Source organism: Ornithorhynchus anatinus, chromosome 2 (genome assembly GCF_004115215.2).
Source record: "Ornithorhynchus anatinus isolate Pmale09 chromosome 2, mOrnAna1.pri.v4, whole genome shotgun sequence".
NCBI classification, from domain to species: Eukaryota; Metazoa; Chordata; class Mammalia; order Monotremata; family Ornithorhynchidae; genus Ornithorhynchus; species Ornithorhynchus anatinus.
This window is the reverse complement of record NC_041729.1, coordinates 76,895,103-76,917,180: the sequence shown is the minus strand read 5'-3', so window position 1 is coordinate 76,917,180 and position 22,078 is coordinate 76,895,103. Positions and strand designations below refer to the sequence as shown.

Here is a 22,078-nt window from a genome sequence, read left to right as displayed (position 1 = left end):
TGCTGGTGTTGAGCAGAGATGGCATAAGGCATGTTAGGATAAGGGCTTGGATCAACATAAGAACAATTTGGATGGCAAGAAAAGGGTGGACTTTACCTGTGTTGTGAGAGGAGACAAATGGGATTTGGTGAAGGAATGAATATGTGCATTTGTATGAGAGAATAATGCTGAGGTTACAGACTTGTGAGTAGGGAGGGTGATCGTATTGTCTACACTGATGAGAAAGACACAAGGAGCATGGGTGAGTGAGAAGATGAAGAGTTCTGTTTTGGACCTGTTTAGTTTGAGTAGTAATTTTTTAGGTTGCAGCTTGTACCCTAATAACTACCTGGTCAATGCAACACAGATGGTGAATAGAGATTCACCGGTTGCCATGAGAATGTGGCATGTGAGAGAGTATATAACAATATGCTTAGGGCTATAGTGGTCACCATGGCAATTCCTTCCTGCCTGCCCTCTCTGCAGATCTCCTCATAAGCAGTACTTCCCTGAACTAGCTAGTCAGTGGCAGGCACAGGCCTTTCTACCTTCTCACTTCAAGACTTAAATGCTTCTAAAACAGTGGCTATTTGTTTTCCTAACTAAAAGAATGGTGCTGCCTGCTACTAACCGTAAAAGAATTACCAAGCCTGAAATCTTACAAAAAATGCAGGCCTTAACTCCCTCCCATGACAGGCACATAACTGTCATGAATCCGTCCATCCCCCTAACTCTCCCACAGTCCATCAGCAGAAGGAATATGTGATATTCCAGGTACTGATTGACTCTGAAGAAGAGAAAGGATCAATAGAGAAATGAATATGAGGTTTTAACCGTGATGATAGAGATCAGGAAAGGCCCTTTTATCCAGGCCATGAGCAGCCTGAATTCCAGTGTGTGGGAATTATAAATACTATCGGTATGCCCAGATTTTCACTAAAATCAGGGGTCCCAGTGACTGAATTTTAGATATCAAGAAGTCTACACATCCTCTGTCTATGCCAGGAATAGCAAAGAAAACATCCAGTTGGCCAGAGCCCTTTTTAACTCTTCCCCAAGACAGTTTCCTCTTGAACATATTGTGAGCTTTATAGTGATTCAGGCTTTGCTGTAAAACCAGTATCTAGTAAGTGCTCTGCTAAGTCATAACAGAATATCTATTTCCTCTTCTTATTCATGTAGAAAATCGAGTAGAGGTCTGAAAGGTGACTTGTACATCTTTCAAAGTTCCATAGAGAGCAGTTAAAATTAAGATAATACAAACTTCTTGATCATACTTTAGTAAAGGGTTATTTATTGTATTGATTCATACAATAAATTCATACAATAAGATTCCTTCCTTCCTTACATCATTTCTGTTTTGTCTTTTTTTCAAGCCAGTGGATTTGGAAATGCCATCAGTACAAATTTACTTTCTTTGCAGGAAGGTATTCACTGCCAGACCAGCAGTACCATAGTAAATTACATCTTCAGTTTGTAAACTGGGTTCTAAGAACATGGAAGAATTAACGATCCTCCCCATAGTGAACTGTTAGCTCCTTTTTCCCTCTCAGGAGTAAAATAAATCATGGCACATTAAAAAAAAAAACATTAAGGATGCATTCTCTAGGTTAATATTTTTTTATTATAGTTTATTTAACCATTCCTTAATCTCTTATTATTAAGCTTAGACCAACTTGAACCTTCCTAATTCTCTATGGTCCGGTGGTGTTTTCTTTGGCAGGCTCTCATTTGAAAGGAGAAAATAATCTAAAAGTGATTATATGGAGTACTTGAGCACAAACAGGTTACAGAGTCCAAGAGTTTGGCACTTTCTCCTGTTATCTTTATTATTCTCCACTCCATTTCCTTTCCATTTGGTAGCTTTCAGTCTAGCAGCTCTCATACTGCATCCTGTTTCCTTCCTCAAAAAGAAGTTGATCTCTGCTGCTGCTAACTTTGTGTTTATTCAACTTGTCATAAACTCTGAAGCTAATTCTTATCTTTGTCAGGTATTTGCCCCCTTCACAAAGTACCCAAATTTGGAAATTCAGAGGTATAATGGAAATCTGTGGGAAAATGAGAGCAAAGAATCCCTTCCTCAGTAATGCTTTTAAAGAGTAATAGATTTCCGTCCTCCCTCTTTAATCCCAACAGTAACTGAAGCTGGTTTTGGTGCTGATATTGGGATGGAGAAATTCTTCAACATCAAGTGCAGAACTTCTGGACTCATTCCCAGTGCTGTTGTGCTGGTTGCAACAGTGCGGGCTTTGAAGATGCATGGAGGCGGGCCAAATGTAAGTCTTTGTATCTTCTCTACCAAAAAAAAAAGAAGATAAACGTCTTAAAAGTGAAATGAAACAGCACTTAGTACTTGAAATGTGAATAACCTTTCATGTAATGTGGTTGAATAGCTTTAGTGCAATCACTTTTCCAGCAATCCTTTTTCTTAGTCTCCTTATGGCATTATACATTCTTGTCTTTGTAGTGTAGAGGATTCAAAGTGACACAAAGTTATTTTACTATACAGAACATTAGGGAAGACTTGTTTTCACCTGAAATTGTATTTTAAAAGATCTGAATGTTTGTAAACCTCTTTGTCTGTGACATAGCCCAACTTAATCATTCATAACCACATGATAATGGGATGATTGAAATTCTTGGAACTGGATAAAAAACATGACTTGGTGATAGTTTCAGTGGAATTTAGAACTCTTATATACATAGGTAGCTTCCTAGACCCTGAGACCATGCTTGCAGTTAAACACCCGAAATTCATGTTTTCATTCCATATTGATAATTATGATTTATCTCTTTAATTCTTAAAGAGCACATGCTTTAGAATTTCATTTACAGAAGAAACCACAAAACATGCACATAGTTCAGTTTGAGTTCTTTGATTTTACCAACTATACTCAGTGTTTTTTAAGAGTTCAGTAGACTAGAAGTGGACTGTGAAATTGAAACCCATGCAGAGCTCTTGAAATTGGGTGCATCGGATCAGAATCAGAAACCCATTCAGAATTCTACAGGAGGACAAGATTCCTTACTTTTTAGGGTCATTTGGGCCAGGAGTGGACCATGAAATTTAAACCCGTGCAGAACTCTTCGGTTAAGGGAGGCAAGAGGTACAATGGTTCCTCCTTGTAGAAGGTCTGGAAATAACTAAGCTGTAGCTCAAGATGGCCAGCCTGGTACCAGCCTGGATCTCAGACTCTGGATCTGCCCTAATCCATTCCCATACCATAGATCTGCTCTGGTGTGACAAGTCCAAATGTACCAAAAATTGACCCAGATTCCAGGAATGCAAATGTCTAAAGGTTTGGTCTCCAACACCCCAACACGTAACAGAATGGCGGATGGAAGGCCAATCTAATGTCCCTTGTAGAAAAACAAACTTTCACAGACCAGTGTTGGTCATTACACAGTTCTCTTAGGTGGTGTGGATTGGTAAGAGCATCTTTATGTAGTTAATTTTCTTTCTTACAATTCCAGGTCACTGCTGGTGTCCCGCTTAAGAAAGAATATACAGAGGAGGTAATATGCAAACCTTGCTGAATTTTTATATCAGCTTGAGGAGAGAGACTGGAGCATGTGGTATCTTGCACATTGTGGGTTTCTGGAGTTAGTTCCTTACCGTGCTGTTTCCCCATATGCAGTGACTAGTCTAAGTTTTAACACTACTTCTTTATTTCACAAACTTCACCAGTCCTCCACTAAAAAAAGAGTGCATCTCCTGATTGACACTTGCTGATTGCTGTGATGGTCTCTGCTGCTGTATCATTTTGTTCACCATTATTAAGATATGTAAAAAAACACACCACAGTATTGAACCGTTGGATTTAAAGATGAATGATGTTCAAGAGCAGGTGAACACTATTTGAAGATGCTGATTGAAAAAGGACAGAGAGGAAGATAGTTTAAAAGAGGGAATTTTTAAATAGACACAGTTGTCCACAGTCACTCAGATAAAATCTTAACCTCGCATGCAGTTTATTTGCAAAGGGATATATTCTGTAATATTTTCATTTGATTCCTTTAGATGGAACCAGGGATATGAGCAGAGAGACAACTGGCAAATGTCGCCAGAGTCATTCGTACCTTATGCCAACAAATCCATGAGCACTTTTGAACTGTGAATTATCTTTTATTCATTCAATCGTATTTATTGAGCGCTTACTGTGCGCAGAGCACTGTACTAAGCACTTGGAAAGAACAATTCGACAACACATCGAGACAATCCCTAACCAACAAAGGGCTCACAGTCTACAAGGGGGAGACAGACAACAAAACAAGTAGACAGGCATGAATAACATCAAAATAGATAAGTAGAATTATAGATATATACACATCATTTATAAAATAACTAGAATTATAAATATGTACAAATATACACAAGTGCTGTGGGGCAAGGCAGGGGTTAGAGCAGAGGGATGAGGAGCAGAGGAAAATTGGGGACTCAGTCTGGGAAGGCCTCCTGGAGGAGGGGAGCTCTCAGTAGGGCTTTGAAAGGGGGAAAGAGAGCCAGTTTGGCAGATGTGAGAAGGGAGGGCATTCCAGACCAGAGGTAGGACATGAGCCAGGGGTCAATGGGGAGAAAGGTGAGAACAAGACACAGTGAGGAGGTGAGCGGCAGAGGAGCGGAGTATGCAGGCTGGGCTGAAGAAGGAGAGAAGGGAGGTGAGGTAGGAGGGGGCAAGGTGATGGAGAGCTAATCCCCAAAAGTAGTGGGCTGAAAAATTAGTTTATTTAATTTAAGGATATTTACAAAAAGCTTCTGCTTTTGAAAGTGATATTAGTACCGGACACTGTTGTACTGTCTTTAAAAAAAAATTGAAAAGGCAACAAAGCAAAAATCATTGCTGTTTTGCTTGGCTGCTTTTCTAGATTTGTTTGGATAGATGAGAAGCGATGGATCGTATGCTGTTGTTTTTCACAGAATCTTCAGCTGGTAGCCGATGGTTGCTGTAATCTACAGAAGCAGATTCAGATTGCTCAGCTATTTGGAGTTCCAGTTGTGGTTGCCCTAAACGTCTTCAAGTAAGTTTTTTCCCAGGTTTTAACCTAAAGATATTGCTTAGTTGCCGTAGGCAACAGAAGAACCTTTGTTTCTCTCCTTGCAGGTTTCTGTGTGGTCAGAAGGTCAACTTCTTGATAAAATCTACTACTTTAACACATTTTAATCTTGAAATATTTGATAACAGTTGATGGTAATATTTCCAGTGTGATAGTTGGATTAATTGATTTTCAAACACAGGTTGATATGGTTACGTTTTCAGTGGGTTGGTTTTTTTTTTTAAAACTAACCAATGTAAAAAAGTTACATTTTTTCACACGACAATCACAAGAAAAATCATTTGTAAAATAGTATTTTAAGACTGTGAGCCCCATGTGGGACAGGGAGTGTCAACCTGATAAGCTTGTAACTACCCATGTGCTTACAACAGTACGTGGAACATAGTAAGTGTTTAACAAATAACATTTTAAAAAATTCATTAACACCAATGCAAAGTGGAAAATTAGAAAAACAAAGTTATGAAATATTTTTGTTCCCAGGACCGACACAAATGCCGAGATTGATTTGGTGTGTGAGCTTGCAAAACGGTCTGGAGCTTTCGATGCAGTGCCCTGTCATCACTGGTCAGTGGGAGGTAAAGGGGCAGTGGACTTGGCTCGTGCTGTAAGAGAAGCTGCCAATAAGAAAAACCGCTTCCGATTCCTATATGATTTGGAGGTAAGTTAACAAAGAAGAAAAAAGCTTCCCTAAGTAGTTAGCCCTAATTGTGTGTTTAAGAAATTCTAGATTCTCCTTGTCTTCCAACATTGCTTAGGAATACATTTTCTTTTGACCTAATGAGACCATTAAGTGAACTTATCTTGTCTACTTCTTTACCTTCTTAGGACGTTTGCCTTTGTTGTGTTTTTAGAGTTTGAATAATTCAGGTTCGAATTGTGAAGGATAAGTAAGTTTCTTGAAAAAAAACATTCAGAAATCTCCTGGTTAGAAGTATTCTCCTGATCATGCCATTTAAAAATCTCCTTTTCAAAATTTCCTTATTATTGATTGCCCTTCCTTTGACCAGACTGTCTAAACATATCTAAGATGTTTCTACTCTCACCATTCAGTGTATATCCCCTGGCTACTATTTGACCAAAATATATTTTAAGGTATTTTGACGTGTTTCCATAGTACTTTGACAGTTTACCATGAGAGTTTGTCTTTGAATTCCTCCAGACCATTTGCTCTGATTGCCCTTTTTTTTTTTTTTTTTTTGGTAAATGCTAGTGCTATTAGAAACTACTCCTTGATTTTAGGACTCTTTTGTGTGCTTTTTTATTGAGGTGTGTTTTTTCAATTATGAAGTAGTGTGAATTGTTTAAAACATATCTTTATGTATTACTCCTTAGTAATAGCATCCTCACTTAGGGCCTTTGATTGATTATGGTTGAGAAGCAGCAGGGCGTAGCGGAAAGAGTATGGGCCTGGGAATCGGCAGCCTGGGTTCTAATGCTAGCTCTGCCCCTTGCCTGCTTTACGACTTTAGGCAAGTTACTTAAATAACCTGTGCTTCGGTTTCCTCATCTGTAAATGGGGATTCAATACTTCTGCTCCCTCATACTTAGACTGAGCGCCCCATGTGGGAAAGGGACTGTGTCCAAACTGATTATTTTGTATCTTCCCCAGCACTTAGCACAGTGTTTGGCACATAGTAAGTGCTTAACAAATACCACAGTTATTATTGCCACAATCGCAACTCTGTTCTCCATTAAGAAAAAATTGAGGCCATTTGTTGGGTTAATCTGTAATCATTTCATTTTTTTCAAGCTCCTTTTGTGATTCCCATGTACCATCCATCTTCCTTTCACTGCTTCTCACTTCCACCAGTCTCTCTTCCTCCTGCTACTGCCATCTTATCCTCAATGATCCCTATCCTAGTGGAGATTGGGATGAAGAAAACGGAAAAGTAGCAGTGGAAGAGGGACTTGTAAGAGTGAATAAAGAAAAATTGGCAACCTTGAACCACATTTATTTTTTTTGGTGGCAGCAGTAACTCTTTCTAGATGTTCCCAAGCCTTTATAGTAGTGTTCTACACGTGATATTGTCTGTCTTCTCCTCTAGACGAAAGCTCATTATGGGCACGTAAAGTTTCTGCTAATTCTGTTGTACTGTACTTTCCCAAGGGCATAGTACAGTGCTCTGCGCATAGTAAGCGCTCAATAAATATGACTGATTGATTGATGGGTGTTCAAGTAACTCCAGTGATGAAGAGGCAGCCTGACCTAGGGGATAGAGCGCAGGCTTGGGAGTCAGAAGGTCATGGGTTCCTTCATGGGTGACTTTCCCAAGGTCACACATCCTCTGATTTCTAGGCCCGTGCTCTTTCCACATATTGGATGTTGGAGTGCCCCAACTGGGGTGTTGTATGAAGGAGGATAGCCTTCGTTGAGTGGGACAGTGCTCCCACACGACTCACCTCCTCCACCCACAAGCTCCTGCCTCTCAGTGTGGGCCTTTGCACTGATAATCACTTTACGCTCCAGTTGGCTGGGTGGCTATGCCAAGGACAACCTGCTTCTCTTCTTACAGTTGGCTCACAGTGACTATCAGAGCTGTAGGATTTCTACATCCTACTCCTGCCGTGACACATTTTTATGGACTGAGTGTTATAAGCATAGTGGCCCCAGGATTAAAAGCGAGACACTTGCTTATGAAATATACAGTGCAGTTGGTATTCTGTTTTGTTTCCCAATTGAATTTTCTTGAAATTGAATAATGTTTAATGGTACTATACCTGTTTGCAGTATTGATAGGGGGATGCTTTTTTCTAACAAAATGAAAAATTTGCAATATGAGTTCATTAGGATTTCTTGGGTTATAAATGTAGCATATTGCAATTTGGTGACTCTTGTATTTCAGCCTCAGTGTTATATTGCCCTATTTATGTTTAAATTAATGTTCTTTAGCTACCATTTGAGGAAAATAATGAATAGGAGAAACAATTGCTAACTGATTTCCTGAGTAGGAAACTTTTTTTTACCAATTGCTGTATTTCATACCAGTGATTTTTAAGTGTCTGAGAACAAAGTCTTTACTTTATTAGGACTTTCTCAGTGTTAACTGGTAAAAATGTTAGGATTATCCTGAAGTAAAGTGTCTGGCATGAGGCCTGTGAACGAAACGTAGCTTGGTGTGGAACTCACTGTTGATTTCATTCCCAACTGGATTATTATGTCAGCCTTTTCTCTGATCTCCCTTCCTCCTGTCTCTCCCCACTCCAATCTCTTCTTCATTCCGCTGCCCGGATCATCTTCCTGCAGAAACACTCTGGGCATGTCACTCCCCTCCTTAAAAACCTCCAGTGGTTGCCTATCAACCTCCGCACGAAACAAAAACTCCTTCAAAGCTATCCATCACCTTGCCCCCTCCTATCTCTACCTTCCCATCCCCTCAGCACTGTACTCGTCTGCTCAACTGTATATATTTCCATTACCCTATTCATTTTGTTAATGAAATGTACATGACCTTGATTCTATTTAGTTGCCATTGTTTTCAAGATGTTCTTCCCCTTGACTCTATTTATTGCCATTGTTCTTGTCTGTCTGTCTCCCCCGATTAGACTGTAAGCCCGTCAAACGGCAGGGACTGTCTCTGTCTGTTGCTGACTTGTTCATTCCAAGCGCTTAGTACAGTGCTCTGCACATAGTAAGCGCTCAATAAATACTATTGAATGAATGAATGAACAGAGCATTGGGCTGGTGTCACACCGGTTTTTTTCCTGTAGCTCCATCACTAACTGTATTTGAAACTCTCAAAATTCCTTTACCTGGTTTATGCCTTCCTTTTCCCCATCTACAAATAGGAAAGTAATAGTTTCCCATATATCTTGCACAGCTTATAAAACCCTATTGAAGCCCTGCGGGTTGGCCTCCATGGTCTCCTCACCACATTGCTGCATCCTCAGTGCTGGTCTATTTTAGAAAAGCTAAGCCAAACAATAACCTCATCATTCCAATAGCACAGCCATTTTTTGTTTTGGCAGGAGATTATATTAGGCTAATGCCTTAAAAAATAACTTTGTGACTTTGACAAGAGTATGGAACAATATGAGACAATGCTTCTCAATGAGAAGCAGCGTGGCCTAGTAGAGCATGGGTCTGAGAGTCAGAAGGTCCTGGGTTCTAATCCCAGCTCTTCCACTTGTCTGCTGTGTGACCTTGGGCAAGTCACTTAATTTCTGTGCCTCAGTGACCTCATCTGTAAAATGGGGATTAAGACTGTAAAACCTATGTGGGACATGGTCTGTGTCCAACCTGATTAGCTTGTACCTAACCCTAGTACTCGGTACAGTGCCTGGCACATAGTAAGTGATTAACAAATAACATAAAAGAATGTGTAAATGGGAGTGGTGCATCTGCTTTCTTGCTAATGATGAAGTGCTTGTGTAGCTATCATTCCCATGTTCATTCTCCTTCCTAGAGTAGCTCCACTATCACTTACAGCTTTGAACTTGTTTTTACTTGCAGATATCATTGTACTTATAAAACTAGCGGGGGGGGGGGGGGGGGGTGTATTTTAATGGAACAAGTCACCTCTAGGTTTTCCTTGTCTGTGTAGAAACATTGTGTTGTGAACTTCCCACATGGCTCCTTAATTTTATTATTTCTGGTCCTTGGAATTCTTTCTGTCATCTAAAGAAGTTAGAAGTTGACAATGATCTACAACTGCCCCTTCCTTCCCTCCCCAGTACTACATAGTTGTCTGAGCATTTCATTTATCTTTTTTTTCTATTTTAACTTTTCTAACAGGGAGTGAGGAAGAAAAAAAATATTGGCTTAAAGTTCTCTTTTACTGGACTGAATTCTTGCATCTCATCCAAAACCAAATTTTATGCAAGGGCCTGGACGCATTAGTCGAGGAGAAAAATCCACTGTTAGGGATGGGCTCATAGCCATGGGAGAGGTAGTTTTCCCTCACCTCTTCCTCTCCCCTGACAATTTCTACCATTTAGATTATCTGTGTCACACATGCAGATGATAAGGAAACAAAGATAAACATGAATTAAGAAAAATTATTAAGGGGGCTACCTCCTTCAGGAACTACACAAACATCCACTTTTTTTTAACTGTACACCCTCCTTTGAAGCTAGAACAGTAACATCAACGTTCTCCCTTTGTTTGACATAGCTTGTTATGCAGTCGGTATGGTTATAAACAAGAAGGAGAAAGGAGCAACTTCACACACACCGCAGTCCGAGTTCCGGGAAATCTTCAATTTTACTACAGCCTGCTCACTTTAAATAGTTAAACAGGCTTTGTGCTTACAGATACTGCAGTGAGCCAGTGGCCTTCATCAAGTGCATTCTGGCTCCTTTCAAGACAGTCATCGCATGTGAAAACAAGGTTAATAGCTGCAGAATGGAGTCTGATTGTACAGTCTCAAAACTACAGTAACCTTGGGATGAACCCATTTTTTCCTCTTTTGACATTTTAATGAAAAAGGGTGTGTTTCCTCCAGTCTCCTCTCCATGGAGAATATACAATTCATTATTGTGGGCTCCTGGAAAAGTGGGAGACTAAAGTGGCCCCAGATCATATATAATCTAGAAGGGAACCCAGAAATTCTGACTACTTCTACTTTGCACTTTTAGCATGGTAAAATCTTCTGGGAATCCCTCTCAAAAAATACATGTTGATAATGGAGGTAGTGATAATCACATAAATGTAGAAAATCAATCCTAATTTACTTGGCGTGCTAAAAATGAGTCATAAATTGACTTAAAGTTTTCTTAAATTTTTCATTGCCAAAATGAACAATTTTTTTTTTAATCACACTTTATTTTGATTTTGGTTCAAAACAATGAGCTATGGAATAGAAATATGGTTAAACCAAATAGAATTTTTTAAATCCCAGTGTCCTCCATTACATGCCTTTAAAACACAGGCATTCCCAAGCCTCCCAGTTGTAAATACTGACATTATATGAATATTTTCATAAATACAGGTTTTACTCTATCTTTCCGAAACTATTTGGATAGACATTTTAATTCCACCTCCTTTTTAGTTTTGTCACCAGAACTAGTTCTGTAACTTCACACACACCTTCATATATGCCAGGGTTAAGTTGGCACAAGATTATTTGCTAGCGTCAGCTCTGAAAAAAAATATGTTAATTTAGCATGAAACTACTACCATAATAATAATAATGTTGGTATTTGTTAAGCACTTACTATGTGCAGAGCACTGTTCTAAGCGCTGGGGTAGACACAGGGGAATCAGGTTGTCCTACTTAGGGCTCACAGTCTTAATCCCCATTTTACAGATGAGGTAACTGAAGCACAGAGAAGTTAAGTGACTTGCCCACAGTCACACAGCTGACAAGTGGCAGAGCTGGGATTCGAACCCATGACTTCTGACTCCCAAGCCCGTGCTCTTTCCAGTGAGCCATGCTGCTTCTCCTAAAATGAGGGTACTTGTTCATACTCAAAAGTTTTAAAAACAAAACAAAGAGGAAGTGTCAATGTGAAGAGAAAACAATAAAGCAATATTTCTAAACAGTATACTTAGGATTTACTCTAAAGAAGTACTTTGAAAATCTAGGTTCTAATCCCAGAACCAGCACTTGTTTGCTGTGTGACCTTGGGCAGGTCACTTAACTCTGTGCCGCAGTTACTTCATCTATAACCTGAGGATTAAATCTGTGAACCCCCTGTAGAACACTGATTGCGCCCAATCTGATTATCTTGTCTCTGGCACATAGTAAAAGTGTAAAAAATATCATTTTTTTTAAATTCCATTCAAATAGTACCTAAATCCTGCCTAGTTCACCAACACTTGCTCCTTATTCCCCAAGTACACCTTCTGGAGGTCTGTGTGGGTTTAGAGAAGAAGCAGATTTTCATTCCTTGGACAGCTTCGCTCCTTATCCTGCTGCTGCTCTCTCTTGAAAAGGAAGGGGAGGTAAAGGGAGAAGGGCAGGCTGGGAATTTTGGACTGATACATTATCATATAATCAGGTATCTCAGGAGAGGTGCCAATTTTCTCCAAATTCCATACTGCTGCTCTACTGCCAAGAGCAATGTGGCTTTGTGGATAGAGTATGGACCTGGAAGTCAGAATGATCTGGGTTCTAATCCTGACTGTGCTAATTGCTGCTGTGTGACCATGGGCAAGGTACTTCACTTCTCTGTGCCTCAATTGCCTCAGTTACCTCATCTGTAACTTGGGAATTAAGATTGGAAGCACTATGTGGGACATAGACTGTGTCCAACCTGATTAGCTTGTTATCTCCCAGCACCTAGGATAGTGACTGGCACATAGCAGTTAACAGATACCTTAAAAAAAAGAACAAGGGTTAACCATCTACTCTCCCAATTAGAAAAACCATAAGAACCAAGAAGAGACTCCCTTTCTTCCTTTTTTTGGGTACTCGCAGAAGAATTAGGCAAAAAATGAATTTGCATGACTTCAGATTACACTCGGAAACTCCAGTTTCAAGAAGGGAAATCCTCCCAGCTCGGTCAGTTGTCTGCTTTGTGACCTTGGGCAAGTCACTTAACTTCTCTGTGCCTCAGTTATCTCATCTGTAAAATGGGACTGTGAACTCCTTGTGGGACATAGACCATGTCTGATTTGATTGTCTTGTCCAGACCCTAAGTGCCTGGCACATTGGAAGCACTTAATAAATGCCATTTTAAAAAAAAATGAAGTGCTTCTTTAAAGTTCATCTCATGTGTATATAATGCACAAAAAAGTTTCATGCCCTTGTTAGAGCCTTTCCCAGTTTGTTCCCAACCTTTAGCTGAAGTGGAAAAGTGTGATTGATATAGAGCTTTCCCCACAAAGAGGATAGTGTTGCATGTAAGCATTCTGCTGTCTCTTTGTTATATTGTGATATTGTGTTCATTAGCATTGCTTTTCCCTTGAATCAACCTGTTCTCAGGGGGATGGCCTTCAAGTTGAAATTCTTGCCAGCTTTTCATCTTCACTTGATAGTCCCAATTACCAGCAATTTAAAGTGCCACCGAGTCTGTTCTCAATATATTAATAGATGGTGCCAACATTGCTCTCAGGAAAGAGGGTTTGAATATTTTTTGCTGAATCAAGAACTACTTGGTTGTAAATTATCTTTGTATTCTCCCTCTGACACTGGAAATATGGTGAGGTGTAACCTTGACAGCATGGCAGTATTGAGTTTGTTTTCATTAAAATGTCTTTCCTGCTCTTTGTATGAAGCTATTCTCTTGAACACAGCTGGGGTTGAATGAAGGGAGATCAAAATAAATCTATTAAATCTAAGTCTCAGGCCACAGGCAGAGATGTTGATCCGTGAACTATTGAACTTTAGGTTCCCATGTGTTAACTTTTTGGGGGTTGTTTTCCCATTTTGGTGGGTGGCGGTGGGAACAGGTTTAATCATCCAGAATTGATCAGATGCCAAGTAGTCATCAGTATTTGAAACTTAAATCATCCAGAACCAAAACTTCATAATGAAAAAACAAATACTGTATATGCATTAAAGGGATTATTTTGAAATAGGCAACAGAAAGTTTCAGTTCCAGTAATTAACCACTTTACTACCAATATTCATCACTCCAGAGTGAGAATCGCAGCCTGGTTCCCTTCTCTCTGCTTTCAAACAGATGCAGAGTTCATCAGTCTCAAAAAACCTTCTGGGGTCTGCTCTTAAGAATTCTACCTTCCTTTCATTTGGAGTCACAATATTATGCTCATGGTTTTGATTATTGTACTCAACACTACAGCAGATGACAGCTGAATCTTTGTCCTCTTTTCCTTTGAATTCTGACTCACTTCTCCCCTGACCCCCAAACCCCTATTCAGAATCTTTCCTAATGCTTTGTAAATCTTTGTAAAACTGTCCTTTCCTTACCCCATCAGGCCTGGATGATTTTCCTTCTAATTCCCTAATTGCCACATTTACTCATTTCTATTCACAATTCTGAGGGCTTTAAAAAAAACATAAACAACATTTTAAGATTTCAGATCCAACTGTCCTTCCTGTCCCCTAATCTCCCCCATCCCATTGCCAACCGTGGAGAAATAATGTATGCTTTCCCTATCGATATCTTTGTCAATAGAAGAATTTGTTGAGTGCCTGTTAGGGGCAGAACACTTTACTGAGCCCTTGGACATTGCAACAAAAGAAAAATAAGGCACCTGCCCCCAAGGAGTTTACAGTATAATGGAAGAGACATCTGTGTTTGTATTGTTTCCTAGGAGTGAAAACTTCTAAGGGCAGGAGCTGAAACTGGGGAATATTCTGGGCGTCTCTGCAGGGTCCAGGACATTACTGGGCACTCAGTAACTATTTTTTATAAAGTAAGGAAAATACTTATTGGCAAGAAACAACTTTCTGAACACCTGATGGTGTTTCATTCTTAAAATTACTATCATTCAAGAAATGAGAAGTGCTCCAGCTTAGTAAAAGTGGAAAGTATTGCTTCTGCAAACCATGAACTGAATAGAAACCAGAGAGGACATAATGGGTGATGGATAGGCACGCGCATATGTTCCTCTCAATTGGGGCTCAAAGGTCACACACACAGATTCCACACCATTGCTTTTTAGATAAATTTGGAGAATAACTGCTCAGTGGTTTAACTTTCTGCAGTAGTCATGCAAATGGCATTATTCTGCAAAGAGTGGTTGTCACAAATATAGCAAGGAGATGTGTGGTTTCTTTGGAAGCCTGGGGCTTAACCTGTTGCTCATCCTTGGGAATTTGCTAATTGAGATTGTTTCTGAATTTGACAGGTTACATGGAGAGAAGCACGTACACCATAGGCAGCTCTGGGTGTGCTGGTTTGGGATCAAATGTATGCTCTATGTCAAACCTGTAGGAATCTGGGATTCTAGGAATCGTACCAGCACTGGTTCAGCACCTGACGGTGTTTTGGTAGTGTCACCTCTTGCCACAGTCAGTATAAATGTTGCTTGACATTTAACAATTTAGAACTCCATTTCATGATATATAAATCCATTGTTCCTTAAGACTGTCACTCAACTTGCGAGATTCTCAGTCTGAGAAATGTTTAAGCCTTTCATGTGGTCGAACATTTGTTTGTCCCTATAAAACATCCCTGCCTCTTATTTCGACTGTTTCAAAGAAGCTTGTTTAAATTTTGTTCATGTCACTTCATTCTTGACACCTGATCATTTATTTAGAATATCACAAGGATGATTATTGTAAAATTTCCTCACAAGCTTTACATGCCAAAAGTAAATACTTAAAGTATGTATTTTGAGCCCTCTCCCCCCTCTACTCATCTCTTTTGTTTATTTAATAGGCAAATGGTTAATAAAGACTGGGGGCATTCCAGGCAGAACAGTGAGGGTTTATGACTGTTGTCCAGGAGTGGCCAAGATTCATGAACCAAAGAACTGCAAACAAAAAACATAATATGGCCCTTGAGTCACTGATTTAAAAAAATTACTTGGACTGGAACACTAAGCAGGTGTTCAAGGGGGCAGACAAGAAATAGCAAGGGTGGGATCAGGGGAAGGGGGGCTGCTAAAAGGGCTTGAGCAGCAGAATTCTGCAGCCTGTTACAAGATAATAAATGGTAAAGCTTTATGTGTATGAGCCGCATAGCAAGTGACGAGCCACCTATTACTCACCAGCTTCAGTTTGGCCTCCTTCCCTCAGTCTGATTTTGTTGTATATCTAGCCTTGGGCAATCTGAGCAGCTTGGGCAGCTTTTCTGAGGTTGGTTTCCACCCCTCCAAAATGTTCAGTCATATTTATTGATGATAGATGTATTGAGTTGATGAACAATAATCCCGTTACTGGAGTCTTGCTTTGAGGGCCTCTCTGCTGAAAGCAGAGCACTGTGCCTTAGGGACACCTGTTTAAGCTGCTTGTCCAATGTCACACAACAAGAATAAATTTATTTATATCAATGTCTGTCTCCCCCTGTAGACTGTGAGCTCTTTGTGGGAAGGAATGTGTCTGTTTGTTATTACATTGTACATTCCCAAGTACTTAGTATAGTGCTTTGCATGCAGTAAGAGTTCAATAAATAAGATTGAATTAGCTTTGCAAATGATTATGCATATGACTGGGAATCACTCTGCAGTCATTACAGTGCATTGTGGTCTGAAAATCAGTGTTATGAAATCTGAAGTTATTTACCAGCTAGGAAATCCTATGCTTTTTTTTTCTTTCTTTACTGTATTTATTAACCACTTTCTATGTGCCAGACACTCTTTAAAACACTGAGGTAGATACAAGCTAATAACAATAATAATAATAATGTTGGTAATTGTTAAGCGCTTAGTATGTGCAGAGCACTGTTCTAAGCGCTGGGGTAGATACAGGTAATCAGGTTGTCCCACGTGGGGCTCACAGTCTTCATCCCCATTTTACTGATGAGGTAACTGAGGCACAGAGAGGTTAAGTATCCTGCCCACAGTCACAGAGCTGACAAGTGGCAGAGCTGGGATTCGAACCCATGACCTCTGACTCCCAAGCCCATGCTCTTTCCACTGAGCCTTAATCAGGTTGGACACCGTCCATATCCCACATGGAACTCACAGTCTTAATCCCCATTTTACAGATGAGGTAACAGAGGCATAGAGGAAGTGAAATTAATTGCCCAAGGTCACACAGACAAGAGGCAGAGCTGGGATTAGAACCCAGGTCCCCTGACTCCCAGGCCCGTGTTCCATGCACTAGGCCACGCTGCTTCACACTCCCATCAAAGATCTTCATCAGCAGTACAGAATTTAAAGTAGTGACCTAATTCTAACTAGGCAGAACACTGTACAAAGCTGCATGGATACATTGAGATCGAAAACAGATCTCCACCCCTCTAAACTGTAAGCTCATTGTGGGCAGGGAATGTGTTTCTTGTTACATTGTACTCTCCCTAGCACTCAGCACACTGCTCTGCACAGAGTAAGCACTCAGTGAATACGACTGACTGACAGTATAATAAAAAATTTCATTGTGGCTTTTAGAAGACTGCAAAAAAGGATATGGCGACAATGGATATCAAGCTTTGTGTCAAGTTGAAGGTCTTCAGGACCTTTGAGAGTGCTCATCCTTTCCATTTTTTATTATTAGTGTTATTAGTGTTATTATTGTCATTATCATCATTATGGTATTTCAGTGCTTACTCTGTGGCAAACACTGTTCTAAGCTCTGGAGTAGATGTAAGCTAATCAGGTCAGGCACAGTCCCTGCCCCACGTGGGGTTCACAGTCTAAGTAGGAGGGAGAACGGGTGTTGAATCCCCATTTTACAGATGAAGAAACTCTCTTCTGAGAAGTTAAGTAACTTACCCAAGATCACACAGCAGGCAATCGGCAGAGTTGGGTTTAGAACCCACCTCCTCTGACTCCCAGGCTTTTGTTCTTTCCATTAGGCCAATACCTGAGAGACCTGGAACTACCTAAGGTGATTTATCTCGCTCCTGGAGCAAATCCATCAGTTGGTCACTCAGTGGCATTATTGAGCACTTAACTGGGGGCAAAGCACCTAACAAATACCATTTTTTTAAAAAAAAGAACCGGATGTTGTCCCTGATGAATCTGGAAAGAGCAGGAATTTTCGGAAGGCAACTGCAATAGAAAGACCAGCCTGGTGGGCAGAAGGTGGGAGAGCATTTTTGCTTCTAGTAGATCAAAGACCTTGTGAAAATTGGGCTGAGAGGAGGCAGAGTTGAAAACAGGGACGGGTCCAGTGTGGGACAAACCCATCAGGGCAACAAGGATTTAACCTCTCTTCTAAAGAATGGGGGAGAAGGGATTGATTGTGCATGTCTTTTCAGATACTCTTACTTGCTTGGAAAGGGTCTTGCTGTCAGTAGTGTCATCTATGCAACCAAAAGACAGACGTGTTTGAAATAAAAGCATCTCTCATTGACAGACACATCCTTCCAATAGACAAATTAATTTTACTATTCATTCATTCATTCAATAGTATTTATTAAGCGCTTACTATGTGCAGAGCACTGTACTAAGCACTTGGAATGAACAAGTCGGCAACGTCCCTGCCGTTTGACGGGCTTACGGTCTAATCGGGGGAGATAGACAGACAAGAACAATGGCAATAAATAGAGTCAAGGGGAAGAACATCTCATAAAAACAATGGCAACTAAATAGAATCGAGGCGATGTACATTTCATTAACAAATAGGGTAATGAAAATATATACAGTTGAGCGGACGAGTACATTGCTGAGGGGATGGGAAGGGAGAGGGGGAGGAGCAGAGGGAAATGGGGGGAAAAGAGGGTTAAGCTGCAGAGAGGTGAAGGGGGGGCGGTAGAGGGAGTAGAGGGAGAAGGGGAGCTCAGTCTGGGAAGACCTCTTGGAGGAAGTGAGTTTGAAGTAGGGTTTTGAAGAGGGGAAGAGAATCAGTTTGGCGGAGGTGAGGAGGGAGGGCGTTCCAGGACCGCGGGAAGACGTGGCCCGGGGGTTGACGGCGGGTTAGGCGAGACCGAGGGACGGTGAGGAGGTGGGCGGCGGAGGAGCGGAGCGTGCGGGGTGGGTGGTAGAAAGAGAGGAGGGAGGAGAGGTAGGAAGGGGCAAGGTGATGTAGAGCCTCGAAGCCTAGAGTGAGGAGTTTCTGTTTGGAGCGGAGGTTGATAGGCAACCACTGGAGGTGTTTAAGAAGAGGAGTGACGTGCCCAGATCGTTTCTGCAGGAAGATGAGCCGGGCAGCGGAGTGAAGAATAGACTGGAGCGGGGCGAGAGAGGAGGAAGGGAGGTCAGGGAGAAGGCTGACACAGTAGTCTAGCCGGGATATAACGAGTGCCCGTAGCAGTAAGGTAGCCGTTTGGGTGGAGAGGAAAGGGAGGATCTTGGCGATATTGTAAAGTTGACACCGGCAGGTCTCGGTAACGGATAGGATGTGTGGGGTGAACGAGAGAGACGAGTCAAGGATGACACCGAGATCGCGGGCCCGAGAGACGGGAAGGATGGTCGTGCCATCCACGGCGATAGGGAAGTCTGGGAGAGGACCGGGTTTGGGAGGGAAGATGAGGAGCTCAGTCTTGCTCATGTTGAGTTTTAGGTGGCGGGCCGACATCCAGGTGGAGACGTCCCGGAGGCGGGAGGAGATGCGAGCCCGAAGGGAGGGGGAGAGGACGGGGGCGGAGCTGTAGATCTGCGTGTCATCTGCGTAGAGATGGTAGTCAAAGCCGTGAGAGCGAATGAGTTCACCGAGGGAGTGAGTGTAAATGGAGAACAGAAGAGGGCCGAGAACTGACCCTTGAGGGACTCCAACAGTTAAAGGATGGGAGTGGGAGGAGGCGCCCGCGAAGGAGACCGAGAATGACCGGCCAGAGAGGTAAGAGGAGAACCAGGAGAGGACGGAGTCCGTGAAGCCAAGATGAGATAAGGTATGGAGGGGGAGGGGATGGTCGACAGTGTCAAAGGCAGCAGAGAGGTCAAGGAGGATTAGAATGGAGTAGGAGCCATTGGATTTGGCAAGAAGGAGGTCATGGGTGACCTACTATGACTATATATCATACTAAAAAAATTTACTTGAAGGATGGCAAACTAGCTAATGACTGCTCCAGCGCATACAAAATACAAGTTACTAGAAAGGATGTATCTGTGTTTCCTACAACCCATTGAAATGTAGATAAAAGTGACCATTAATCTCTCCAAGAAAAAAGTCAAGTTTAATCCGTTTTAATTGTCAGATATTAACAAGTACTCTTATAAAATGTGTGACTTCCTCACTGGTGATACAAGCTTATTTGAAATCATAAGCTAATTTTTCTGCCATGTTGCACAGAAAGTCTCTAACGTCTTAAGACTCCTTCATGTTGTTAGTACTTGCATTGTCCACACAATCACTCTTCTGAACTATTTTACCCAATCATGCAAAAGCTGACAACAGTTAGCAGATTGCATTTTAAAACTTTGGAGGCTTTGGGGGGATTTTTTGTAAAATCTCTTTATTGGATTCAGTGCATTTGCCATGTGTTTTGTGATTTCCACTTAGAAAAGAAGTCAAGAATTACATTATATCAGTGGTGTGAAGTGGTTTTAAAATGTCAATACAACAGGAAAAGCTTCATGTCATAGTTGACATATCTTAAAAATACTACTGTGTAGTTCACACCAAGGATTTTCCATTAATAGAAAAGAGGACTTAAACAGCAATATTCTTCTCTTTACTGTGAACTCTTTATGGGAAATGTGACTGCTAATTCTGATCTATTGTACTCTCCCAAGCACTTAGTCCTGTGCTTTGCACATAGTAAGCGCTCAATAAATGCCATTGATTGATTCATTTTTGTTTTTGCTCTAATCAGTGGTACTTTTTGAGCCCTCACTATACTAAACGTTTGAGAGAATAAAATAGACACCCACAATTCCTCCTCTACGTATGATGGTTGTTATTTCTGGGTTCCCATCTTCATTCCTTCTGCCTCCCCTGGCAGGTCTACAACAGTTATCGAGCATGTGAATTAAAATAAGTATGCATTGCAGCAAAGGCAATAGACATTTTACTGTATAGCAAAGTGGCCACTTTTTTTTGGCTTCCTAGTTGGTCATGCATGATTTTCAAAACCTAATGGTACATCTCTGCATTATAACAAACAACTTTTAGAACCTACCTGCTTCCAGGGTTCTGGGTGAACTAAAGTCTTTGTGATTGCTTCTTTCTCCAATCAAGAAGTTGGAACCAAGGCAAACAGAAAGATTAAGGAAACGTGCATAACAACCCTCTTTTATTATACTCTGCCTTGCACTTAGTACAGTGCTGTGCACACAGTAAGCGTTCATTATGATTGATTAGAGCTTTTTAGTAGAGTAGGAAAGCACAAACTTAGCTGTGCATGGTCAAGCCCATATGGGGGCTGGGGAACTGGGTACAGGTCTCAAAGGGCCCATGCGAGTTGATTTTCAAAGTCGTTCTGGCACCGGTTATAATATGTGGATACAGAAAATACCAACTATGCCCCTCTTTCAGTCATCTCTCAGTGCTGGGTCCTCAATGGATAAAATTAACCTTGACACCTGGCCTTTTGCTGACTTCATGTGGGGCAGAGTAGACTGCAACACACACCTGCGTGTGACATTATTGCTAGTGGACTGTTTTCTAACTTTGGTTCTGTATTTCACTTACTGATGACGTGTTTAAAAAAGTTTATAAAGGAGTTGAGAGTGAATATGAGTACTGATTCATTTTAGTGTTTCTAATTTTTTACATTTTGGGTTTCAATTTTAATCACACAAAAACATTCTGTCAGAAGTGAGACTTCATGAAATAGATCAATCGGTGGTCTTTTTTGAGCACTTAATGTGTGTAGAACACTGTACTATGTGTTTGGGAGAGAACAGTATAGCAGACCTAGTAATAATAATAATTGGGTGGACACAAGCAAATTAGGTTGGGCACAGTCTTTGTCCCACATGGTGCTCCCTGTCTTAATCCCCATTTTACAAATGAGGTCACTAAGGCACAGAGAGGTGAAGTGACTTGGCCAAAGCCATACAGCAGATGAGCAGATCCAGGATTAGAATCCATGACCTTCTGACTCCCAGACCCGTGCCCTGCTACCAATGCCATCCTGCTTCTCTAGCCTCATGGGCATCCCAGGGTCTCTCCTGTCTTTTGTACGGTGACTAATCCATCCATCGCATGTTTACTCATTGGTAGAAATGTTCCTTGTCCACAAAGAGACAGACGTTAAAATAAATTACAGATATGTACATAAGTGCTATGGGGCCAAGAGTGAAATGAATGAAGCATACAAATCCAAGTGCAAGGGGAACACAGAAGAGAGAGATGGTAGGGAAATGAGAGCTTGGTCGGAAAAGACCTTTCTGTACTGTTTGATTGAACTGATAGGTGATATTTTTAGAAAATGAAAATGGTATTACCAGGAGTTCAAGAAAAACCTAAACCCTCTTTCAATGTGATAGACGAAATAACCCAACCTTTACGTTTTATCAGAACTGTGCAGTCTCAAGATTTCATCTGAAGTACCTTGACCTCTCTGCCTCCTTCCCAAACCTTCCATGTCTAGTGTCTTTCCTTCCTCACCATCTATAAAAAGGAGTAGTCACCAGAGCAGAATCATCCTTGTTGGGAGAGGGGCAGAGTGCAGCCATTGCCAGACCAAGTGATAGGAGAAAACC

General features: G+C 41.1%; 1 protein-coding gene across 2 annotated transcripts in view; it reads left to right on the top strand.

Annotated features, from left to right (window-relative positions):
* MTHFD1L (methylenetetrahydrofolate dehydrogenase (NADP+ dependent) 1 like) overlaps nucleotides 1-22,078 on the top strand; it is a 169,828-nt gene that overhangs the window by 103,092 nt on the left and 44,658 nt on the right. For both annotated transcript variants that reach the window (XM_029058108.2, XM_029058109.2), the window contains exons 21-24: nucleotides 2,116-2,255; nucleotides 3,454-3,495; nucleotides 4,898-4,998; nucleotides 5,515-5,692. In XM_029058108.2, coding sequence (XP_028913941.1) covers nucleotides 2,116-2,255; nucleotides 3,454-3,495; nucleotides 4,898-4,998; nucleotides 5,515-5,692 — 461 coding nt within the window. The remainder of the gene's footprint in view (nucleotides 1-2,115; nucleotides 2,256-3,453; nucleotides 3,496-4,897; nucleotides 4,999-5,514; nucleotides 5,693-22,078) is intronic.